This window comes from Crocuta crocuta, unplaced genomic scaffold (assembly GCF_008692635.1).
Source record: "Crocuta crocuta isolate KB4526 unplaced genomic scaffold, BGI_CrCroc_1.0 scaffold176, whole genome shotgun sequence".
Classification (NCBI taxonomy): domain Eukaryota; kingdom Metazoa; phylum Chordata; class Mammalia; order Carnivora; family Hyaenidae; genus Crocuta; species Crocuta crocuta.
The window spans coordinates 7129476-7151917 of NW_027531905.1; the positions used below are offsets into that span (position 1 = coordinate 7129476).

General features: G+C 37.3%; 2 protein-coding genes across 5 annotated transcripts in view; one reads left to right on the top strand and one right to left on the bottom strand.

Annotated features, from left to right (window-relative positions):
* Positions 1–249: 249 nt before the first annotated feature.
* ETFRF1 (electron transfer flavoprotein regulatory factor 1) lies at positions 250–7123 on the bottom strand. 2 transcript variants are annotated; one of them, XM_077774596.1, is made up of 4 exons: positions 7009–7123; positions 1450–1574; positions 1270–1360; positions 250–1188 (listed from the first exon to the last, which is right to left on the bottom strand). In XM_077774596.1, exons 3-4 carry the CDS (start codon positions 1321–1323, stop codon positions 967–969), a joined length of 276 nt encoding a protein of 91 aa, XP_077630722.1. In that variant the 5' UTR covers positions 1324–1360; positions 1450–1574; positions 7009–7123; the 3' UTR covers positions 250–966. The 2 variants fall into 2 exon arrangements, with proteins under 2 accessions (XP_077630722.1, XP_077630721.1); XM_077774595.1 differs by having other exon boundaries at positions 7005–7123.
* Positions 7124–7226: 103 nt separating this feature from the next.
* DNAI7 (dynein axonemal intermediate chain 7) overlaps positions 7227–22442 on the top strand; it is a 58650-nt gene continuing 43434 nt past the window's right edge. For all 3 annotated transcript variants that reach the window (XM_077774486.1, XM_077774487.1, XM_077774488.1), the window contains exons 1-2: positions 7227–7292; positions 11184–11201. In XM_077774486.1, coding sequence (XP_077630612.1) covers positions 7290–7292; positions 11184–11201 — 21 coding nt within the window. In that variant the 5' untranslated portion in view covers positions 7227–7289. The remainder of the gene's footprint in view (positions 7293–11183; positions 11202–22442) is intronic.

The following is a 22442-nucleotide window of genomic DNA, read 5'->3' on the forward strand; positions in this document are numbered from 1 at the left end:
TAGTGTGTACTTCTTGAAACGTTTGTGCCACAGTTGATACGGAATACTTCATAAACCACAGACCCTATAGTATATTAGTGAATCTTTTGCAGCTTATAAGTTAGATATATTCTTTATTTGTGAAAGGTGTTTTGAACATTCTATAAAGGTTTTAAGTGTTTACTTAAAACCATGATAGATTTAGGTCCATTACCATGTTAATTCATTTAAAAGTAGATGCAAAACAGACCTGTCTTTATGATGAAAGAATAGAATAATAACATTATTTATTACTTTTTATCAGTAAAGGTAATTGATACACAACAGGTGACTTGTTTTAAGACCCAAAGAGAACCAGCAGCAAAATTAATAATGGAAGATATTAAACAGGTTGTATGTAATGCCAATCAATGGCAGCCTACTTCAAGATCAGAAATAATCTTACTCCACACACACATTATTTCTGTAACTACACTTCTATCATCGCCAGGTGCTATCTATCATCTGCTTTGTAGTGAATCTTGAGTGTGTGCTGATAATTAAGTGCCACATAGGGTCAAAAATAAGGTGGTATTCCTTCAAAAGTTAAGGGGAATTAATGTGCAAGAAATTATTTTTAGTTAAATGTATATTAAGTGGCATTCTCTTGTCAGTAAAATGGAAAAATGGGATAAGAATAATTGGCAAAAACTTACTAAATTAAAATTATTTCAAGTGCACTATAGTTTCATTCAAAATGGCTGCTCATTATTTTTTAATTGGTAGTTGGCTATATTGCTAATTTTGTATAAAAATTAAGCATAAAGGGTTGCTGATAAAGCTCTGTGAATAGAGATTGAAACCTATTTCAGTTCAATAAGGCAGCGCAGGTATTTTTTACATAACCTGTATATCTTGCCATTTTAACGTAACGCACAATTATTTTTATCATATCTGGTTTACATAAATAGCTGACACTGCATTTCAATCAAATTATAGTAACTGTAATCAGTTAGTTTTGTTGATATCTGAATAATAGCGTTGTTTCATTGCTCTGTATTTCCTAAGAAAGTATAAGGCTTCTAACTCTTTCATTACAAATTCGCCTCGTCCGATAAGTTCTTTGATCTTCTCTGGGTCCTTCACATCTTTGTTTTTAAGGAAAACATTCTTCAGACGCCTTTTAAAATAGTCTGCTCCCTTTGGATAGTCTCGTCCAAGATACAGCAGCTTAAAAAAGAAAAATTATATATTTCTAAGCAATCTGTATCTCAATAACATATGTATAAAACTGGCAACGTAAGTACTTACATTTTTATAAAGGTTCAGTACTTCTCCTCTTAAAGAATTGTTGGCCATTTTCATTTATTATGAAAAGTGTCCACCTTTATACATAACATACCTAAAGAAAAAAAATTTTTGTAAAGAACTGCATCGTAGTCTCTTTTAGAATCAAAGAAAAGTGATTGTACATGTTGGGAATATGGTTACCTTTTTGTTTTTCATTCAGCTTTTGGAGCACTTTATTTTCCAGGCACTGACATAGCTATGAAATGTCAGATATGTGTTCTCACAGAACTAACATCTCTTGGGGGAGACATATGAAGAGGATTTTTCTATGAAGGAAAAAGAATAATGAGAGAGAAAATGAGTTGTCAAAAATGGATGTCCTTTTATACAGAGTGAAATGAATGAGATTTAAATCCCAGCTGCATAACGTTACACAAATTACTTAAGCTTTCTGAGCCTCAGTTTCCTTTCTGTCAAGAAAGAGTGTCTATGTTGCTCTCAGGGCAAGGCCAGATTTGTTTGGTGGACACAGAAGAGGCCTAATCCTATCTAGAAGGGTGCTATCCTAAGAGAGGCTAAAGAGTAGAAGCTGAGTGTGGGAGTCAAGCAGGTTCTCGACTAATGGTAGATGGGCAGTAAGAGTGGTGGGAAAGAGACGGGGTGAACAAACCCTAGCAGGTACTTACGCGAGAAGCAAGCAACATCCAGTGAAGTAGACTGTGCTTCTGTATGTGTAACCTGTTACTGCTATTAGAGAAAGGTGGCTCTTTAAAGGCAACATGATTGCCTAAACATAGAAAATAATTCCCAGTACTTGTTATGGTTGTGGGGATTAAACTGTAAAATTCCTAACACCATAAGCATTTTAGTTCGTAATAAGTCCAAAGTAAATGTTCATGTCATCCGTAACCCTCCTTAAAATTTACTCCTATTTTTCCAATGACCTAAGACAACTTTTATACTTTATGTCCCTCATTAACAGAATTATTTTGAAATAATTTCAGTCTTGCAGGAAAGTTATTAGCAACATAATACTAATACCATTTTTCCTGAACAGGATTTTGAGAGTAAGAATATATAGGAAATTGAGAATTGAGAGAATGTTACTAACATGATATATCAGTGTGAGTACTTTGCAGTGCCATCTAAAGGAAATACAATCCAACACACCTATGTAATTTTTCATTTTCTAGTGGCTCATATTAGAAAACAAAACGGGCGCCTGGGTGGCTCAGTTAAGCGTCTGACTTTGGCTCAGGTCATGACCTCATGGTTCCTGGGTTTGAGCCCTGCATCTGGCTGGCTGCTGTCAGCACAGAGCCTCCTTCAGATCCTCCGTCTCCGTCTCTGTCCACCCCTCCCCCACTCGTTCTCGCTCTCTCTCTAATAAAAACTTTAAAAAATTAAAGTGAAATTAGTTTTATAATATATTTTGTTTATGTCCAAAATATTATTTCAATATGTCATGTTAGCTATATTTCAAGTGCTTATAGGCATGGCTTAGTTGCAGCTATATTGGACAGCACAGCTTTAAAGTATATTTCCTGTGAACAAGGGCATTTTCCTACAGAAAAGTACAACTATCAGAAACTAATGCTGCTACATTACTACTGAAATCCACAACCCCTACACGTTTGGCAGTCATTCCAAAGATGCCCTATTTTATAGCAAAAAGGTCCAAACATTACACACTGAATTTAGTTTTCTTATCTCTTCAGCCTTCAATCTGAAACAGATCCTCATGGTTTCCTTGACTTCTATGAACTTCATACTTTTGAAGATCACAGGCCATTTATTTTGTAGACTAGCTGGAGACTACCACAGAAATGTTTAAAATGCTCAGAAACAGCAAGTAGCCTGAGGATGAGCCAGGGGCTGGAGAACAGGAGGGATCAAAAAGCAGGAGGAAATCTTTGGGGATGGAGATGTTAATTATTGTGGTTGTGGTGATGATTTTATAGACGTCAAATTTATCAAACTATTTACATTTTAAAGAAGTAAAACTTCATGTCAATTATACCCGAGTAAAACTTTTAAAAAGTTGGTGTAAACATGCTGGCAAAACGTTTGGAGTAGAGCTGCGAGGTAGTAAGATAGATATGGAAATAGAGATCTATCTAAACCCCAAGGCTGCTAATTGGGGTAGATGGTTCAACCGCCAGCAGTTAAGTTGCATTAAAACCTGGTATGCCTCTCTCTGGTGGGAGTCCTGAGTGTAAGCACTGATTTTACATTTTTTTATTTTAATGTTTGTGTGTGTGTGTGAGAGAGAGATGGAGTACGAGTGGGTGAGGGGCAGAGAGAGGGAGACACAGAATGTGAAGCAGGCTCCAGGCTCTGAGCTGTCAGCACAGCGCCTGACACAGGGCTTCAACCCATGAACCGCGAGATCATGACCTGAGCCAAAGTTGGATGCTCAACCAACTTAGCCAGCCACCTGGGCGCCCCCCAAAATTTAAGGTTTTAAAAAGTTTAAGTATAGCAGCTAAATGAAAACCTTTTCATTTCTTGCTGAAGTTCATAAATCTAATTCTCTGGCTTCTCTTTCTTAAGGGGGAAAAAACACATAGGAATAAACATTATTTCCATTTTAGTAATTCCCCTCTTCACTAGTAGTTTTTGAGCTAATTCACACAGCAAACATACAATACAGCAGAACAATTCTTTCTCTTTTTCTGTTTTTCTCCAAATTGCTTTTTCTGCTTTTGTCTACATAGCTTCCGAGCTTTCCTCCCAAGTCTGGTAATCCTTTTCTGTCCATTTTTACAAGTGAAAGGACAAAAATAGCTTTTTACAAGATTTGTATACACGGTTGCAGTTGCAACTGCTAAGACTCTGAGCTTCATTTAGGATAATCTGAGTGGGCCATTGTTGGGGAACCTCTGAAGTCAGAGTGTTAGAGCATTCCTCCTGGGCTGGCCAGAGTCCCCAGAGAAGAAGCTTCCAATTTGCTGAGCATTTGCCTATTCAATCTTCAGAAGTGGAAGAAGAATGGGGACTTGCACGCAGCAGTATGTATACCAAATGTACCTAATTTCTACTTCCAGTGTGGTTCTCGTACTTAGTATACCTGAAGACACCCCAGTGTCTAGAATAGTAGTATTTTGTCAGAAATAAACCTCCATGCTTCTGTAGGGAGTGAGAGGTTTGGTCCCTCCAGAGGTGTTTCTCAAAGAGCTTTAATTTAATCTCTTTTATTTCATTCCTCATTTCTAGTTCCACTGGCCCTGCTCCAGTGCCTTTTGAGAATTATGCAGTATAAATTGGGCTTTTCTGGTGTCTGAGTCACATTCATTCATCTGGTTTGCGGCTTCCAAAATTTTACTGTTGTCATCGTCTCTCTTCTATTTTTCCAATTTATTTTTATATCCCTTCACTGAAGACTTAGTGGAGTTTTGAGAGGGAATGAATTTAATCTACTATACTAATGCCTAATTTCAACTTTAAAACTTTTTCCTTTTTTTTTTTTTTGCTCAGAGCCTATCTATAGTATGATTTAATCTTACTGAAGAATGGCTCTTCAGAACCACGTGCTTTAAAAAGCGATTCTCAATCAACACAGACATACTTTAAAATTGCAAATTATAGCCTGTTTAATTTTCTAACAAGGAGCATAGCTTTATTTAACTCTAAACTTGTCATTTGTAAAAACCTGTAGAGATATGGCTTGTCTTTTTAGTTTACAAATTATACATAATAAAAGATTTGCCCAGCAAAAACTGTAGCTGGTTTGATTAGAGTGAAACTGTCCCAATCTTGGATATGTTAACTTCTAGGAATTAAGGTAGTTTATCATTATTATTTTGTGTTGACCTTCAGGCATTTGAGTAGCCAGTGGGAGAAAGAGGTCTCCTTGGGTTCACAACTGGTGAAGCTGAAGTGCAGCAGGGACCAGGGGCTGTTCCTTAACCCTGCGTGAAGTCATGGAGGTTACTGCTCTTTGTAAAGAGCCAATCTGTTAGGGACTGAGAGAAGTCCCATTCTGAGAATGTGTGTGGTAGGCCAGGGGAAGAAGGTACAATCCTCATTGATAGCTCTTTTCTAGTAACTGTGGACTGAGGAGTTCAGATTTAACCAACTCCACTCTTGGGTTAAATAAGAATTGTCATTTTACGGGTAGCCAAAGCTGTTGTTAATCACTCTTCCTCATGAAGTTCAGAAGGCAATAAAAGCTAAAGGAAAACTGGCAAAGAAAGGCAGTGCAATATTACTATGTATAGGGTTCTGTTCGATTTGACTCCAACAGCTGAAACACATTTCCCCAAACTAAGCCGAAAAAGCTTCACACAAAAAACTTTAATACCAGCACCGAAGGATATGTTATCACAGAGGTAGGTGGGAAGAAGATTTTTGCCCCTAAGTTGGTATTTGGCTTGGTCGAGCCCTGCCTAGAAGCCAGATTATAGAAGTGAGTTGAAAGGAGCTGTTTATGTATATGTTCAGAATGGGTGGATATTACACCTGTCTGAAGGCAAAGAAGAGAGAACAGGAAAATCGCCCTTACACTTAGGCAACTTGCAAGAGAAGTAGGAAAGAACCAAATTCACTGGTATAATCTATTTTTATAGCACAGAGACCCCTAGAACAGTCTAGCGTGTTCTCACACATCCATAGCAATTCCTCCTCACTAGGAGGGAGGTGGCCTAGAGTGAGCCACTACAGCCAGTCCTGTGCCTTAGAGGCCTACCATTTTAAGGTAATTGGGATTACCATTAACACCTCCTTAGGCCCATCAATCCTAACTGAATTGACTGAAGTTTTATAACATAAACATCAGTAGTTTGACGGAAACACTAAAACAAAAGCTTGCTTTCCTATCAAATGGCTTCAGAACTGTATATGAAGTCGACATTAAGATGTTTTTTATCTTGCTACCGGGCTTGCAGATGGAATGTCCTAATTTACAATCGGATTTCTGTTACAATGGGGATAATAAGACCTCAACCCATAGGGCTAGCTCAATAATACTTACTAATACATTTAATCAATGAAGTTGGAAGAGAGAGAGCATTATAAAATTACAATTCAGAGATAAGAAATGGTGCCAATGATTTGAAAGTATTCCATGTTTTGTCATGCTAAAACAAGGCCCTAAAGTCAGAGAATTGGGCGAGAATTTGGAGGGAGCTTAAATTCTTAATCACTTAAATTTCTTCTAGTTTCCCCGTGGGTCTAAGTTGGTAGTGTTTCTTCATACGGGAGAAGACTGAAATTCTGAAGGTTGTGCTACTGGCGAGTACAGTGAGCCTGTGACCTTGGGCGAGTGGCTTAATGAGCCTTTCTGGGTGTCAGCGACCTTCAACCGTAAGAAATACTTCATCCAGGATTTGCTTCAAATAATTTCTTCATGTTTAGAGCTGCTCTTAGGAAAATCGGCATATACATAACTTGCACAGAAGGTAAACTGAACCATGTGCCCAGAGAAGAATCCGAAGGTCATTAATTTTAAAATAACCCTCTTGGAACTAATTTATTTACTTCTTCTCTAAACTGAGCCCCGGTCCCCACTCAGCCCACCCGGGTGTCAAGTCACTTGACCCACTGGCATAGCGGGCGGCTCCCTTCCTTCTCGAAACTCTCACGGAAAGATTTGCCCCAAAACACTCTGGGGAAACTGAGGAAGAGAGACTGTCAACGTCGGAAGACGTTCAGAAACCCTTTGCCACACCCGGTAGTCCCTGCCCACGGCATCCTTCACGACCTCCAGACCCCAGGATCTGGAAAACAGAATAAAACGCCCCGGCAGCGGCACTCACGCACTTTCCGGCGTTCCACAGCCGTAAAGGCCCCCGACCGCTTCGACTCCAGGGTCGGTCAACAGCGAACAGGGCGGTGTCGGTGTGGGCCAGCCAGTCAGAGAAGGGGGCGGGGCGCCGCCCGGAAGAACCCGAGCGCGATTGCGCGGACCCTTTCGCGAGGATGTGCGCTCCTTCCCGAGGGCGCGTGTGGGCGGGGCTTGTCGTCCTAGCTACCCGGGAGCGTTTGTCCACACAGCTCTAAGCTCAGATCTGGCCCACTACAGAGTTCGTGCTTGCTGCAGCATGGTGAGCGGGGAAAGTGGCGGAGGGGCGAGCAGTGATTCACCCGTGGTAAAGTGATATAATAAGAGCATGTCATATTTTAGAAGGGAGCGGATCGGTTTAAGAAAGAACCCATATCCCTCTGGGGAATCTGCCTTCTGATCCGTGGCCTTCCCGTCCGGAAGAGGGACAGATGAGAGTCCCAAACTGGTTTCGGCAAACGGGGGATGGCCACTGCGGTCAGATGGTGTCCTAATCTGGCACTGTTGCTAGGTTCAAGAATTGGTTTCAGCCTGGTAATTTCCAGTAATGAGAGACGTTTCCATTAAATTGCTTTTGTTTTTAAAATGTATTGGCAGCTGGGCGAAAATGTGTTTTTTGTGCCTCCTCCGTAAATTAAAAGCTGTTGCAGTTTATTCTTCTTTGAAAAGTTATTTCATGTGGTCTGTTGTGGAAATATGAGTGGTTTTGTGATGCAAGTTACTCAGCTTGCCTTGACTTTATTAAGTACAATAAAGCTTCTTGTCTTATTTAATGCACTCCTCAGCTGTCATGTCTTCCACAAACACAGACCAACCCTGTAGCTGTAAGATTATCTTTTCCCCCCTTTTCTTAAATGGGACTTCCATCTTCTATTGCTAAAACAAAAGGAAGTAGAAAATGTAATTAGTTAATTTAATACATTAATTGAGAGGAAATACAGATTACATTCTGTGTGTTTGAAACTAGGCTAGAAGTCAAGGATCTTAAAAGTGAATATTGTAGGGGCACCTGGGTGGCTCAGTCAGTTAAGCGTCTGACTTCGGCTCAGGTCATGATCTCACGGTTCATGGGTTCGAGCCCCGCGTCAGGCTCTGTGCTGACAGCTAGCTCAGAGCCTGGAGCCTGTTTCAGATTCTGTATCTCCCTCTCTCTCTAACCCTCCCCTGTTCATGCTGTCTCTCTCTCTCTCTCAGAAATAAATTTTAAAAAATAAAGTGAATATTGCAGCCCCTCCCTGTTACAGGAGACAGGCTAAACTAATAATAATACAGTTTTTTAACTGTAACGAATGAAATGTCTACAGTGGAGTAAGATTAATTGGAAATGATGAAATTGGGGTGGGGAAGGACATAGAAAGGGAAGAACAATGCTTTTCGAAGTGTGTTTTAAAGTATGAATATGAGTTTCCAGAATTGATGGAAAGAAATAAGGAATGCAGAACATTCATGTCTGGAAGACCAGGAGGTAAATGACTGGACTCTAAACTGACTTAACATCACTGGTAAATTGAGGGAAGAATAGCCCTTACTTTATTTTCCAATGGAACATAAATGTCATCCCTCTAGCATTGTTTTTCAAAATGTCCCTGGAACATTTACTTTTACCACATCTGGAATACTTGTTAAGATACAGAGTCCAGGAATAGACTGGATTCCAAGTCTACGGTATTAGTTTCCTAGTGCTGCCAGGTAACAAAGTAAAACAAACTAAGTGGCTTGAACAATAGAAAAGTATTGTTTCACAATTCCGGAGGCTGATAAATCTAAGATCAAGGTGTTTCCAGGGTTCTGCTCCCTCTGCAGGTACCAGAAAGGCATCTGTTCAGACCTCTTTCTTAGCTCTGAAGGTTCCTTGGCAACATACCCCCATTCTTTATATTGTTTCTGCTGGGTGCATATCTGTATCCAAGTTTCTCCTTTTTATAAGGACACTAGTCATATTGGATTAAAGGCCATTCTGTTTCAGTATGATCTTACTTTAACTAATTATATCAACAACAACCCTAGGTCCGAATAAGCTAAAATTTGGAGATACTGGGAGATAGGACTTCAGCATATAAATTTTGTGGGGATGCAATTCAGTACTTAGTATTTACTGAATCATAATGGGGAAGGGGAAGTGAGTGTGCACACTTTTACTGAAGAAATATGCATTTTTTAAATAAGCATCCAGGTGACTTTTATGCCCTCTGAACTTTGAGAACTACGGTTGACCCCTGAATAACAATGGTCCACTTTGAACTGTGGGAATCCACTTACAGGCTGATATTTTTTTTCCATAAATATTGTACAGCACTGTTAATGTATTTTTTCTTATGATTTCCTTAATATTTCTTTTCTCTAGCTTATTTTATTGTAAGAATACAGTGTGTATAAATATAATATACAAAATATGTGCTAACTGACTCTATGTTATCAGTAAGTCTTCTAGTCAACAATAGGCTATTAGTAGTTAAGTTTTGGTGGAGTCAAAAACTATATGTGGATTTTTGACTGCATACGGGTCAGCACCCCTCATCCTTGTGTTGTTCAGGGGTCAACTGTACTATACTACATGATTGTCAGAGACTAGGAGTCTGGAATTCTGTCTTGTCCAGCAAGAGAGCAGACACAGAATTGAATACAAAAAAGGCTAATGTCCAAGAGGAAACAAGAGCCCCCAAACAGGTTTCGTCTCTGTATTTATTGAGAGCACAAGATCTTACACACGTGGTGAACGTGGAGAAAACAATCAAATAGTAATCATCACTTGTGTGATTAAGAAGCAAAGTGTCTGATCACTTTGTGATCAAAGCACAATAGTATATTGGTGTCAGATGGAAAGTAATTTTCTGCAGGTGATATAACAAGTTACTCGTGATCGTATTACAATATCTCCCTAGCTAACCTCTGCGCTTTCGCCCTGTGGCGGTGGCTTTCTCCCCTAAGGTTTTTTTCTAACCCATTTATGTAAGTAGAACCTATTTCCCCACACATGATGTTCTTCTTATGATTTGTAGGAGGGATTAGGATAAATACTAATCCCAAACCTGCTTCATATTAAAAGCACTAGTAAGAGATGATAATCTGTCAATCTTAAAATACGGCTACTTGAGAACAGGAGCAATACTGTTTGCATATTCTGCTGTATAGTAGTTAGTTCAAGATGAAAGTGTATTAACTATTAATTGATAGTAAGTATTATAAATATAGAACCCAACAGTAAAAATTATATGAGAGCAAAGGCTCTACCATTCTTATTTATATCAATCTCTGGTGTCCCAGAACACCTTGTGTGCAAATTAAATCTTAAATACCTGCTGAATGAATTAATGTACTTTCCAAGAAGATAAAATCTGCCTCATGTGAATTTTAGCATTTATATTTAATACAGTGAAAATCTTATAGCTTGAACCAGTAATTTCTCCTGTATACCTCTTCAGATGTGGAAAGTGTATAATCATATAGTCACATGATCTCTTATAGATTCCTTATCAGACACTTAATGGATACGTGAGCCTAATCAGGAAAATACAAGTAGTGTTATTGAATCACTTGTAATGGTAATGTTAGTGGTAAATATTTGTTGAAATACTGTGCTTTCCAAAATAATTTCCAAAGAATAGATCTGCATTAAGACACATTGCTGAACAGACTCATTTGATCATAGATTTGCTTGCCTTATGTAACTGATTTTCTTTCTATAAACTTAGCAATCTAATTACAGAAAGATTCTTTATTTATGAGATCATTTCCACACTTTCAAACTGGACATCAGTACCAGTACTTAATCATTTATTGTTCTTTGGAACCCTTTAAACTAGCTCTTTCCTGACCGCTGCTGTGTGTGGGGATAGGTCCTGTCATTCTGCAAAGACCATGGCATGATTGTCGTAAGAAAGAGTGTAAGATTTAAAGAGTGTATAATTTTAAAAAGATGTTTCAGTGGGTGAACGACTTTAGTTTTTCCTATACCTGCCTGTAGTTTTGTCTAAATTGTTTTTTAAAAGATATTATTTGAAGATAATTTTAGATTTACATGAAAGTTGCAAAGATGGTACAGAGGGTTTCCTTATGCTCTCCTAATTTTCACATTTTACATAATCTTGGTACTTTTGTTAAAATATCTGAGTTTTTAAAAATTGATCAATCCTTTTGTTTTTCTAACTTTCAGGGTCCCAAAGCAAAAAAGGTAGGTAGAAATTATTTTCTCAAAATAGTTTTATAAGCACTGACATTGTACAAACAGAAGTTTTAAACATTTTCTAGTTAGTTTTATCATGGTTTATAGGGTTTACTAAGCTTACTTTATAGATATTAATGATATTTAAATCATGGGTAATCCTTTACAGAACAGGATATATTTCATATTTGACATAAAAAGATACTCTAGTTTCACCAAGACTTAAAAATAGTCTTTAGTTTTTACATGTACATAAATTTGGGGCTTCTTATTAGTTGTGCTCTAGAAAATGTCAGATTAAGAACCCCATTTCTTTATTCCAGATAATCACAAAAATTTAGTTACAAAACTTTAAAAGTGGACCCTAAGGTAATAGATTTTTAAATGAATTGTATAGTAATGCACACTTGATTTTCTTTTGTACTTTGTAGAAATTTGAATTTAATTAGGGAGGTCTAGAATCCCTTTTTCTCTTTTTCACTTAGTAGATTCATACTTTATTTTTTTTTAAGTTTAATTATTTATTTTGAGAGAGACAGAGACAGTGCAATTGGGGGAGGGCACAGAGGGAGGGAGAGAGAGAATCCCAAGCAGGCTTTGTGCTGACAGCACAATGTGGGGGCTCTAACCCATGAAACTGTGAGATCATGACCTGAGCCAAAACCAAGAGTCGGACGCTTAACTGACTCAGCCACCCAGGTGCCCCAGTAGATTTAGACTTTAAAACAGATTATAACCTCTTGACTGGCAAGCTGGATTTAGCCTCTAAGCATATTTTGTTTGACCTGAAGAGTTATTTTTTAATTGGTTGCCAAATTATTTTCAGACAAAAATGTGATATCCCCCGTTCTTGAAAAATTGAAATACTGGTAACATTGGGCCTATAGTCTAGTAAGGCAACAGTTGGCTAGACTGAGCAGTGGCACCCCTTTTATAGAAATGCATAAACTCTCCAGCTTCCCCTAGGCCTGACTATGACCAAACTCAGATTACTCAGGTTACTTTATTAACCTGCTTGATCCCAGGAGGAATTTGATTTGGAATGCCAGCTTTAAGGTATATCTCAAAAGTCACTTCCCTAAAATTTTCTACTATTCTTTCTTGCAGAATCAGTTATTCTATGTTCTCATAGCACATGCATTTGTACATATGTCAACTATAACCCTTATGTCATTTTATTGTAAGAATTTATAATTATGAGCTGCTCAAGGTCAGGATCATGTGATTCATTTTTATGTTCATAGCATTTAACTCAGTGCCTGGCACATAGTAGACACTGAATCAATATTTGTCTAATGAATATGTGGAACCCCATTTACCCTGCCACTATTTAAAAATACCTCAGGCCTTGACTATTTAAAGATAATGCTTGTCTAATGTGTGTATTCAATATTTATACAATTAAGCATTTCTTCAAGAGATACTGTTGAGTGCCTCAGTGTTTGCTTCTCTCAGTCACTTGGACTCAGTCACTTGGATATTGTTTTAAGGGCTGTGAACTGAACAAAATTTATGCAGGCTCAAGACACATTCTCATGGAAATGTTCTGGAGGACTACAGTTATTTGTATGTGGGTCTATAATAGTTTATTGATTTGTGCGTATTTTTTTCTGGCTTCAGTTTGTGAAATCTTAGAGTCATTGTTTTCAATCTGAAAATTCATTGTTCTAAATGACTTGGCGCTTAACTGTGTATGGAAGGGTGCTACATAAATACTTCTGTCTTCTTTTATTCAGAGTGTTGTATCCCTTAGAGAATTGTCATAGTAAGCCTCTGAAATTTGAGTCCAAATGTAAGGAGTAAATCACTCCCTTTTTATTTATTCCATTCTTAAAGATTGTGGTTTGGAGGATGAATTGAGTCTGTAAGTATAGTTAATAAAACATTGAAAGATATATTTTATTCTCTCTTTGTCACAGATTTTTAAGGGAAAAGTAATATATGCACATGGTACAAAATTAAAATAGCATAAAAAACGGAAAGTTTTCTCTTACTCAAGACTAGAAGAACTATTGCATGTCTTTTCATAAACTGTCTTAGCATTAAGGAACACACACATCCCTCTTCTCCCCACAGGTGGGAGCATCCTGCACCTTCTACTTATCACTTAATGATACTGTATTTAATATATTCTAGGATACTCATCTCTTTATACTTTACTAAAACTGAGATGTATCCATATCATCTTACAATCATCTTAGTCTTGGATTGACATCCATTTCTTCCAGAGAGGAGGTTTACTTCTGCCAGTCACGTGGGCTTGCTCACAACCTGATACTGCTTTCAGTTCTCTGCCTGTGAGTTTTTGGGTCACACTAATGGTATGAGTCAGACAGCAAATCCACATGAACTGGGTTGTGGCTTAAATTTTGAGGGATTTTTTTTCCATGCATTTTCTGCATGGAGATCTGCACATTTTCTTCCTGTATCTCTCTGTGTTGTGAGTTCATTTCTCTCTACTCATATCCAGCTTTATACAGTCATCTCCTGTTAGACTTCCACATTGGGCAGTCCCTACTTAAAGGTACATCTTACATCGAATGGCACCATAGTTTGGATAGAATAAGTATGTCTTTGGAAACTTTTTGCTTCAGGACATCAGGATAATGTCACTTCTTTTCATAGCTGCATCATGTTTCCTTGAAAGTATGTACTCTGATTTTTATGTTGTCCCTATTTTTTGCTACTACAAACAAAGGAGAAATGAAGATCTTTGTATATAAGGCCTTGCAGAAATATGGGAGAATACTTATTTCATTGATGTAGCAGTGTTCTAGACTTTAAGAGAACTGTAGCAAGAGAGAGTCCCTGATCTCATGAAGCTTATATTCTTTTTTTTAAATCCAGCTTTATTGAGATATGATTGACCTATAACATTGTGTAAGATTAAAGCATACAACATAATGATTTGATATACTTATGAAGTGATTACCAGACTAAGGTTAATTACACATCTATTACCTCATGTAATTACCAGTGTGTGTGTGTGTGTGTGTGTGTGTGTGTGTGTGTGTGTGTGGTGAAAGCATTTAGAACCTACTGCCTGAACTCTAACAATACTATATTGTATTGTTAACTGTAGTCAGCATGATGTACACATCATCTGATGTACACATCACTTATTCATCTTATGTCTAGAAGTTTATACTCTGACAAATATTTGCCCATTTCCCCCATGGCCTACCCCCTGGAAATCACCAATTTATGCTATTTCTATAGAAGATATTGCTTTTTTGGATTCCATATGCAAGTGAGCTCATACGGTGACTGTCTCTGACTTATTTCGCTTAGCATAATGCCCTTATTTCTCTAGGTTGTCACAGATAGCAAATTTTTCTTCTTTTTATGGCTGAATAATATTCCATTTACATATATTTATCCATTCGTCTATGGATGGACACTTAGGTTGTTTCCATGTCTTACAGTACACATGAGGATGAAGATATCTTTTTGAGATAGTGGTTTCATTTTCTTAAGTTTACATTCTATCTGGGGAGGGGAATTGAAGAGATGATATAATACTGGCTAAGCGTCCAACTGCTGCTCAGGTCATGAGCTCATGGTTCATGAGTGTGAGCTCCATGTTGGGCTCTCTGCTGACGTCGCAGAGCCTGGAGCCTGCTTCAGATTCAGTGTCTCCCTTTCTCTCTGCCCTTCCCCCAACTCGCTCACTTGCTTCCACTTCCCCTCCCTCTCTCTCTCTCTTTCTCAAAAATAAATATTTAAAAAAAGAAGAACGAGAAAAATAATATAATATCAGACAGCTTTGAAAATACAGAAAACCAAGAAAGGGGTCAGTGAGAAATGTGGGGTGGAGGATAGTGGTGATGCTATTTCATACAGGATGTTAAAGAAAGAAAATTGAAGAAGAGACCTCGATGAAGCAAGGGAGTTAGTCAATAATTATCTAGGGGATAAGCATTCTAGAAAGAAGAGACGGTTATTGCAAAAATAGCCAAGTAGGCCATGGTGAGATGTTTGGGCTTTATTCTGAGCATGGTGGATAGCATGGGAGAGTTGACGCAGAAGAGTGATATGGTCTGATTAACATATTTAAAAGCGAGGGGAAGGGAAGCAAGAGTAGAAGCAGAAGGACCATTTGTGAAGCTACTGCAGCATCCAAATCACAAGTCCTTTTACGGAAATTAACCCATTTCTGCTACATAAAAAGTACTCTCACAGATACACAAAGATCTTCCAGTGATGCCAGGACACAGATAGTTTTATGGAAATCAATTTCCAGATCATCAGCTTCCATACTCCCCCCTGCCTGGGAAAGCTCTACTATCTTAAAGTCCTCCCTTTTCACAGTTACCCTTTTGCTTTACAAAACAAAAGCCTATCTAAATCCTAGTGGCTCACTGCCCCAGGGCCTGGGCTATGAAACTAAGGGACAATTCAGATACTGATGTTGGCACAGGTCTCTCTAATCAGGCTACCAAGAGACTTTCTGTCCTTTGTTCTTTGTGGCGAAATGTGGCATTAGAGGTATGGAGATGTTCAGAATTTCTTATAAATTGTTGTCTTGAATTGTGGAGCTGGTAATAATTTTTAGTGACAATACCCATGAAATTATTGTGATATGATGATGCAAGAAACCCTCTGACAATGTTATTTATTTATTTGTTATTTTTTTTTAAGGTCTCTTTTTTGAGAGACAAAGAGAGACAGAACGAAGGCAGGGGAGGGGCAGAGAGAGAGGGAGACACAGAATTTAAAGCAGGCTCCAGGCTCTGCTGTTAGCACAGAGCCTGATATGGGGCTCGAACCCACGGCGAGATCATGACCTAAGCTGAAGTTAGATGCCCGACCGAGTGAGTGATCCAGGCGCTCCTGTAATTTATTGATAACACATCCGGAGTCCAAAAATAATATTAATTTTTTTAATGAAGACAGATTCAGGGTATCAATAAAAATGTAAATAAGCTTACTATTTTTACATAGACCCTAAAGATGCTTGTGAAACTTTACATAATTTAGAATTATTTGTTGCAAAAGCTAGGAAAAATTTTACAAGGCTACAGAAAAGGTACACTGTTAAAAGATCTGTCACTGCATTTATGTCAGTATTTTTTTTTCAGAAACTACTATACTTCATAGAATACATGAAATAGCAGAAGAGTTATAATTAGATTGTAGGGGAGAATTGCAGTGCAGATTATGAATGCATAGATGATTCCAGTTGTTCCCGGCTAATAATTATGACTGTTCTTACAGTAAAGAAAATAGCGTTATTAATGAAATTTTGATATTTGAATTTTTTTAGTAATACAGCTTTAGTGTACAACAATAAAAAAAGATTTTACAGGACTTAGAATACTTTTGTTTGAATTTATTTTATTTGAATAGGTTAAGAATGGTGCCTGAGTACCGCCAGGCATACATAGAACTGTAAAGAATGAGCAAAGGGAGGGGGGGGGGGGGNGTTTTCATATCTGTACTTTAAATCCTATTTTAATTTTAGAATGCAATACTATGGTCCCCAAGTTGCAATGGCTCTACTTGTGATTTTTCACTTTATGATGGTATAGAAGTGATACATATTCAGTAGAAACCTTTCTTTGAGTTTGCTCTTTTCTTGCACCAGTGATATGTGGTACAGTACTCTCTGGTGTGCTGGGAGCAGCAGTGAACCACAGCTCCCAGCCAGCCACGTGATCACAAGGGTAAACAACCAAAGCATTTATAACCATTCTGTACCCATACTCCTATTCTGTTTTTCACTTTCAGTACAGTATTCAATACAGTACATGAGATACTCAACCCTTTATTATAAAATAGGCTTTGTGTTAGATGATGTAAGTATTCTAAGCACTTTTTTTTTTTATGTTTTTTTTTATTTCTAGGAGGGAGAGTGAGAGAGAGAGAGAGCGTGATCAGGGGAGGGTCAGAGAGAGAGGGAGTCACAGACTCTGAAACAGGCTCCAGGCTCTGAGCTGGCAGTCAGCACAGAGCCCGACGCGGGGCTCAAACCCACGAACCGCGAGATCATGACCTAAGCGAAAGTCGGACGCTTAACCGACTAAGCCACCCAGGCGCCCCTTCTAAGCACTTTTTTAATGTTTTGTTTTGTTTTGTTTCTGGGGGAGAGAGAGAGAGAGCGTGAGCAGGGGAGGGTCAGAGAGAGAGGGAGACAAAGAATCTGAAGCAGGCTCCAGGCTCTGAGCTGTCAGCACAGAGCCTGCCGCATGGCTTGAACCCATGAGCTGTCAGATCATGACCTGAGCCGAAGTTGGACGCTTAACTGACTGACCCACCCAGGTGCCCTTCTAAGCACTTTTAAGGTAGGGTAGGCTAAACTATGGTGTTTAAGCTAAACTATGATGTTTGGTAGGTTATGTGTATTAAATGCATTTTTGACTTACCATATTTTCAACTTCAAATGCGTTGGCCAAGATGTAACCCCATCTCAAGAAAGATCTGTATTCATAAACAGACTTGGGTTGCCTAAAATTTGATACCTGGTTTCTATGGAATGTTCAGTGTTGATCCTAAAATGTACATGGTATTAAGTTGCAAATATTAAAATTTGAAAACAACGTGTGAGAAAATCAATTCATTCCTGGCTCATTATAAAACATAAGGTAGCTTGTTATGATGATATGTATTAATACATTTATTTGTCCTGAAAAATGAAGTCAGAGTATCTGTGGTAGGAAGTAACTGTGATATGGCCTATTGTTTAACTTTGAAGGCTGAGAGTTGCTAATTAGATAAATAGAATTTTAAAAAATACTTTGAGTGAAATCTGCAGTTTTAAAGTTTCAATCAACTTAAATGAAGTGCTTAGAAAAACTAATTTTATCAAAAATATTATTTTGATTTCTTCATATCTAGTAAGATTTTTTTGGATCAAACTTTCTGCTAAAAACAATAAATAATGCTGACTTAAATATGTACATTTGGATCAAAACTGTCATCTTAAAAGCAAGTAAGATTCGATAAGATAGTGAGAAATTATCAGAGAAAACCTAAAGCAAAGAAGTAAAGGAGAAGCACTTAAAACTTTTTATCATGAGGGCATTTGCAGAACTGAGCAAAACGGAAGCCACAGACAATGATGTCTTCAAAGTGCTGAAAGTAAATAAATGCCAACTTAGAATTATGTCTGAGCTTAAATCGTTTTCAGAAATAAAGGGGAAAAAATACTTTCTTAGGCAAAAACTGAGTTTGCCACCTGCAAAACACATTATATGTGTAAGATATAAAACAATAATCAAAATAACATGTAGGTTTAAAAAATAAACTAAGATACATGACAACAAAACAACCCAAAATGTTTATCAGTAAACAAAATGAGGTGTATCCATACAGTGGAATCAGCTATAAAGTGGAAGTACATACATACAATAGCATGGAAGTGATACATACAATAGCATGGATGAACTCTGAAAACATGTTCTATGACAGAAGCCAATCACAGAACACTTCACATTGCCAGATTCCAGTTATATAAAATGTCCAGAAAAGGCAAATCTATAGAGAAAGTAGATTAGTAGTTTTCTTGACCTGGGGGGTTGAGAGAAAATGGGGAAAGAGGTGACTGCTAATGGGCATGGGATTTCTTTTTTGAGGAATGATGAAGATTTATTATGGTGGTTGTACAACTCTGTGAGTACACTTAAGGCCGTTGAATTGTACACTTTAAATGGATGAGTTGTATGGTATGTGAATTATATCTCAGTAAAACTGTTATAAAAAGATACATGAGAGCAATCACATATAATCTAGGTAGAAAGAGTATAAATTAATATGTTCTAAAGTTCTTGTACTGTTTGGTAGTAGGATAAATGCATTCTTTTTTTTTTTTAAGTGTATTTATTTATTTGATTTTTGAGAGAGAAAGAGACAGTGTACAAGCGGAGGAGGGCAGAGAGTGAGAGGGACAGAGCAGGCTCCAAGGCTCTGCGCTGTCCACACACAGCCTAATGCGGGGCTCCAACCCATGAACCATGAGATCATGACCTGAGCTAAAGCTGGAAACTCAGCCAACTGAGCCACCAGGAGCCCCTTAAGTTAGTCTATTTTTGGGAGGAGAGAGTGCATGCAAGCAAGGGGAGTGGGCAGAGAGAGAGAATCCCAAGCAGGCTCCGTGCTGTCAGCGCAGAGCCTGATGCAGGGCTAGAACCGATGAATTGTGAGATCATGACCTAAGCTGAAATCAAGAGCTGGACGCTTAACCGACGGAGTCACCCAGGTGCCCCTAAAGATATTCTTGTATTTGGTATGTATGTTGACTTTCTAGGATAGTCACTAAAATGATATAAACAGAGTATATAACTTCCAAATTGGGGGGGGGGGGGGGGAGAGGAGGGTNGAAAAAAAATCAATTGAGAAAATATCAAGAAAGTTTACAAAAGGAAGGTAAGACAACATCCCAAAATCAAAAGAGAAACATTGCCAGATTGGATAAAAAATAAAATCCAACAGTAATCTTTTAACAAACATCATCTAAAGAATAAAGATATAGAAAAGTTTAAAGATAAGATGATGGAAAAAGATATGTGATGCAAGTACTAGAAAAATGAAAGCCGATATTGCTATATTAATATTAGACACAATAGACTTTAAAACCGAAAATACTTCTAGAAACAAAGAGGGTCATTTTGTAATGACAAAGATTCAACTAACCAAGAAAATATAATTTTAAGTTTGTATATACTTGATTACAAAGCCTTGAAATATACAATTCACAAATTTAGAGAGAAGAGAAATAGACAAGTCCACAATCATAGTAGAAGATTTCCTCTTTCAGTAATTGATAGAACAACTATTAAAAAATAAATAAGGATTTAGAAGATTGGAATAACATGATGAACAAATCTAATGAAGTAACCATATTTAGAACACTGCACCCAACAACTTCAGAATTTTAAAAACACGTATTTGCACAAAATTGGCAATGTACTGTGACATAAACCTAGTCTCAGAGTTCAAACGATTGAAGCAATTCAAAGCATGTATTATAACCTCAGTGAAATTAAACTTAAAAAAAATCACATCAGTTATAAACAGGAAGATCCAATATGCTGGGAATTTTTAAAACTTTCTAGTGGATCAAGAAATAAGATAATGGAAGTCAGAAGATATAAGTCAGTGATAAGGAAAATACTTCAAATTTTGTGGAATGTATCTAAAGTAATACAGAAAAATGTGTAACCCTAAATACTTCTATTAGAAGAAGAAAAAAGACTATAACATGAATGAAGCATCCTCTCAAGAGGTAAGAAAAGGAAAATTCAAAGTAAGGAGAGGAGGGAAATAATAAAGACGTAGAAAGACTGATAAAATAGAAAACATACAATGAAGAGAATCTATAACCTCATTTTCTTCAGGTCCTCAATGAAATGTTACCTTCTCCTTGTGGCCTGCCCTAACCACTCTATTTGCTATTGTCATACATCCCTTCCCTAACTATGCCTGCAGTCTGGAGCTCCTTTGTTTTCCTCCATAACTTTCGCCCTCTAAAATGTTTTGTAATTTATTTTTAAATCTTGTTTATTGTTTTTATCTATCTCATCCAATTTGAATATAAGCTTGGAAGTACAAAGGTTTTTATCTTTTTAACTGGGATATCTCAAATGCCCATCACATGTTATATTCTCAGTATTTCTAAAATAATTGAATGAACAGGCCACAATTTATTTCTTTGAAAATGCTGATAAAATGGGCAATTGACTGGTAAATTTTATCAAGAAGAACGAAAGGCGTAAGTAAAAGGGAAATATGACTTTAATAATAAGTCACATTATTTGAATAACTTTATGTGTCAGTAAGTTAGAAAATTTAGATGAATTAGACAAATAGCTAGGAAAAAAATTACTCAAACTGTTTCATAAAGTAGAAAACCTGAATAGTCCTATAATCATTTAAGAAATTCTGTCAGTGATTTAAAATCTTCCCAGAAAGAAAATTCCAAGTCTCCAAGTCTTTGTTAGCCTGTTCTTCATTCAAAGATAAAGAAATATTTTCATTTTTATAGAAATTCCTCTAAAGCATATAGAAAGAGGGAACACTCCTAATTCATTTTTAGTTACCTGGGTATCCTGAGAATAGTATGAGAAAGGAAAATTGGAGCCCATTCATGAACTTAAGTCTGAAGAAAAGTTTAGGAAGCTCAATCTGGAAGTATATAGAGTGTTAATAAATTATAACCCACTTCCTTTATCCCTGGAAGGCAGAATTGGTTTGATTTAGAAATTGAATGAATGGACTCAGATTGAACTGGAAATTCAGTTATTCTGCATTACCATTTAATCAGTTAAAGGGCACTTCCTTAGCCTGATAAAGGTATTGAGGGAAAAAAACAAAAACTAAATCCAACTACTAGAGTAACAAAAGTACTGAAATTAACAAATGTTGATTTGTATAATGATTATGGAATTACAGGTTGAAATAATTACTTTAGAAAGTTCATCTTCTATAAGGTTGAAAATGCATATATCTACCAGTTTTACTCCTAGCTATACACTACAGAGAAACTCTTGCAAATGGACACCAGGTTACATCCACTTGAAGGTTTAGAGCAGTATCGTTCATGATGGTAACAAGCTAGAAACCATCCAATATCTATCAGTATAAAAATGAGTTACTATTCAGCAGTGAAAATATATAGCTACAGCTATATCCATCAATATGGATGAATCTTACAAGCCATAACATGTATTTAAAGACATGTATTTAAATACCAAAGGACAAATACTGTATTATTTTACTTATGTGAAATATCTAGAGTAGTCAAATTCAGAGACAAAGTAGAATGGTGGTTATCGGGCTAGGGTCGCAGGAGGAAGGGGAGTTAGTGTTTGAGGTACATTAAAAGATTTCTGGAAATGAGTGGTAGTGGTGGTTGTACAACAGTGTCAAATGTACTTAATACCACTGGCCTGCACATTTAAAAATGGTTAAAATGGTAAATTTTGTGTAATGTATACTTTACTACAATAAGAAATTATAGCCATATACATAAAGTATAATTGGATTTATGTAAAGTTAAAAAGTCAGCAAACTGTGTTGTTCAGGAATCAATATATATGTAATGAAACTTTAAAGAAAAAACAAGATGGGAACACCTGGGTGGATCAGTTAAGTATCTGACTCTTGATTTCAGCTCAGTCATGATCTCACGGCTCTTGAGTTTGAGTTCTGCATCTGGATCTACGCTGACAGTGTGGAGCCTGCTTGGGATTCTCTCTCCCTCTCCCTCTCCCTCTCCCTCTCCCTCTCCCTCTCCCTCCCTCTCTCTCTCTC

What these genes read in the sequence shown, in the direction of transcription:
- ETFRF1 (XM_077774596.1), bottom strand. Translation starts at nt 1,323, where the DNA reads ATGAAAATGGCCAACAATTCTTTAAGAGGAGAAGTACTGAACCTTTAT. An exon ending in TACTGAACCTTTATAAAAAT is followed by an intron (nt 1,189 to 1,269) that starts GTAAGTACTTAC and finishes TTCTTTTTTAAG; the next exon opens with CTGCTGTATCTTGGACGAGA.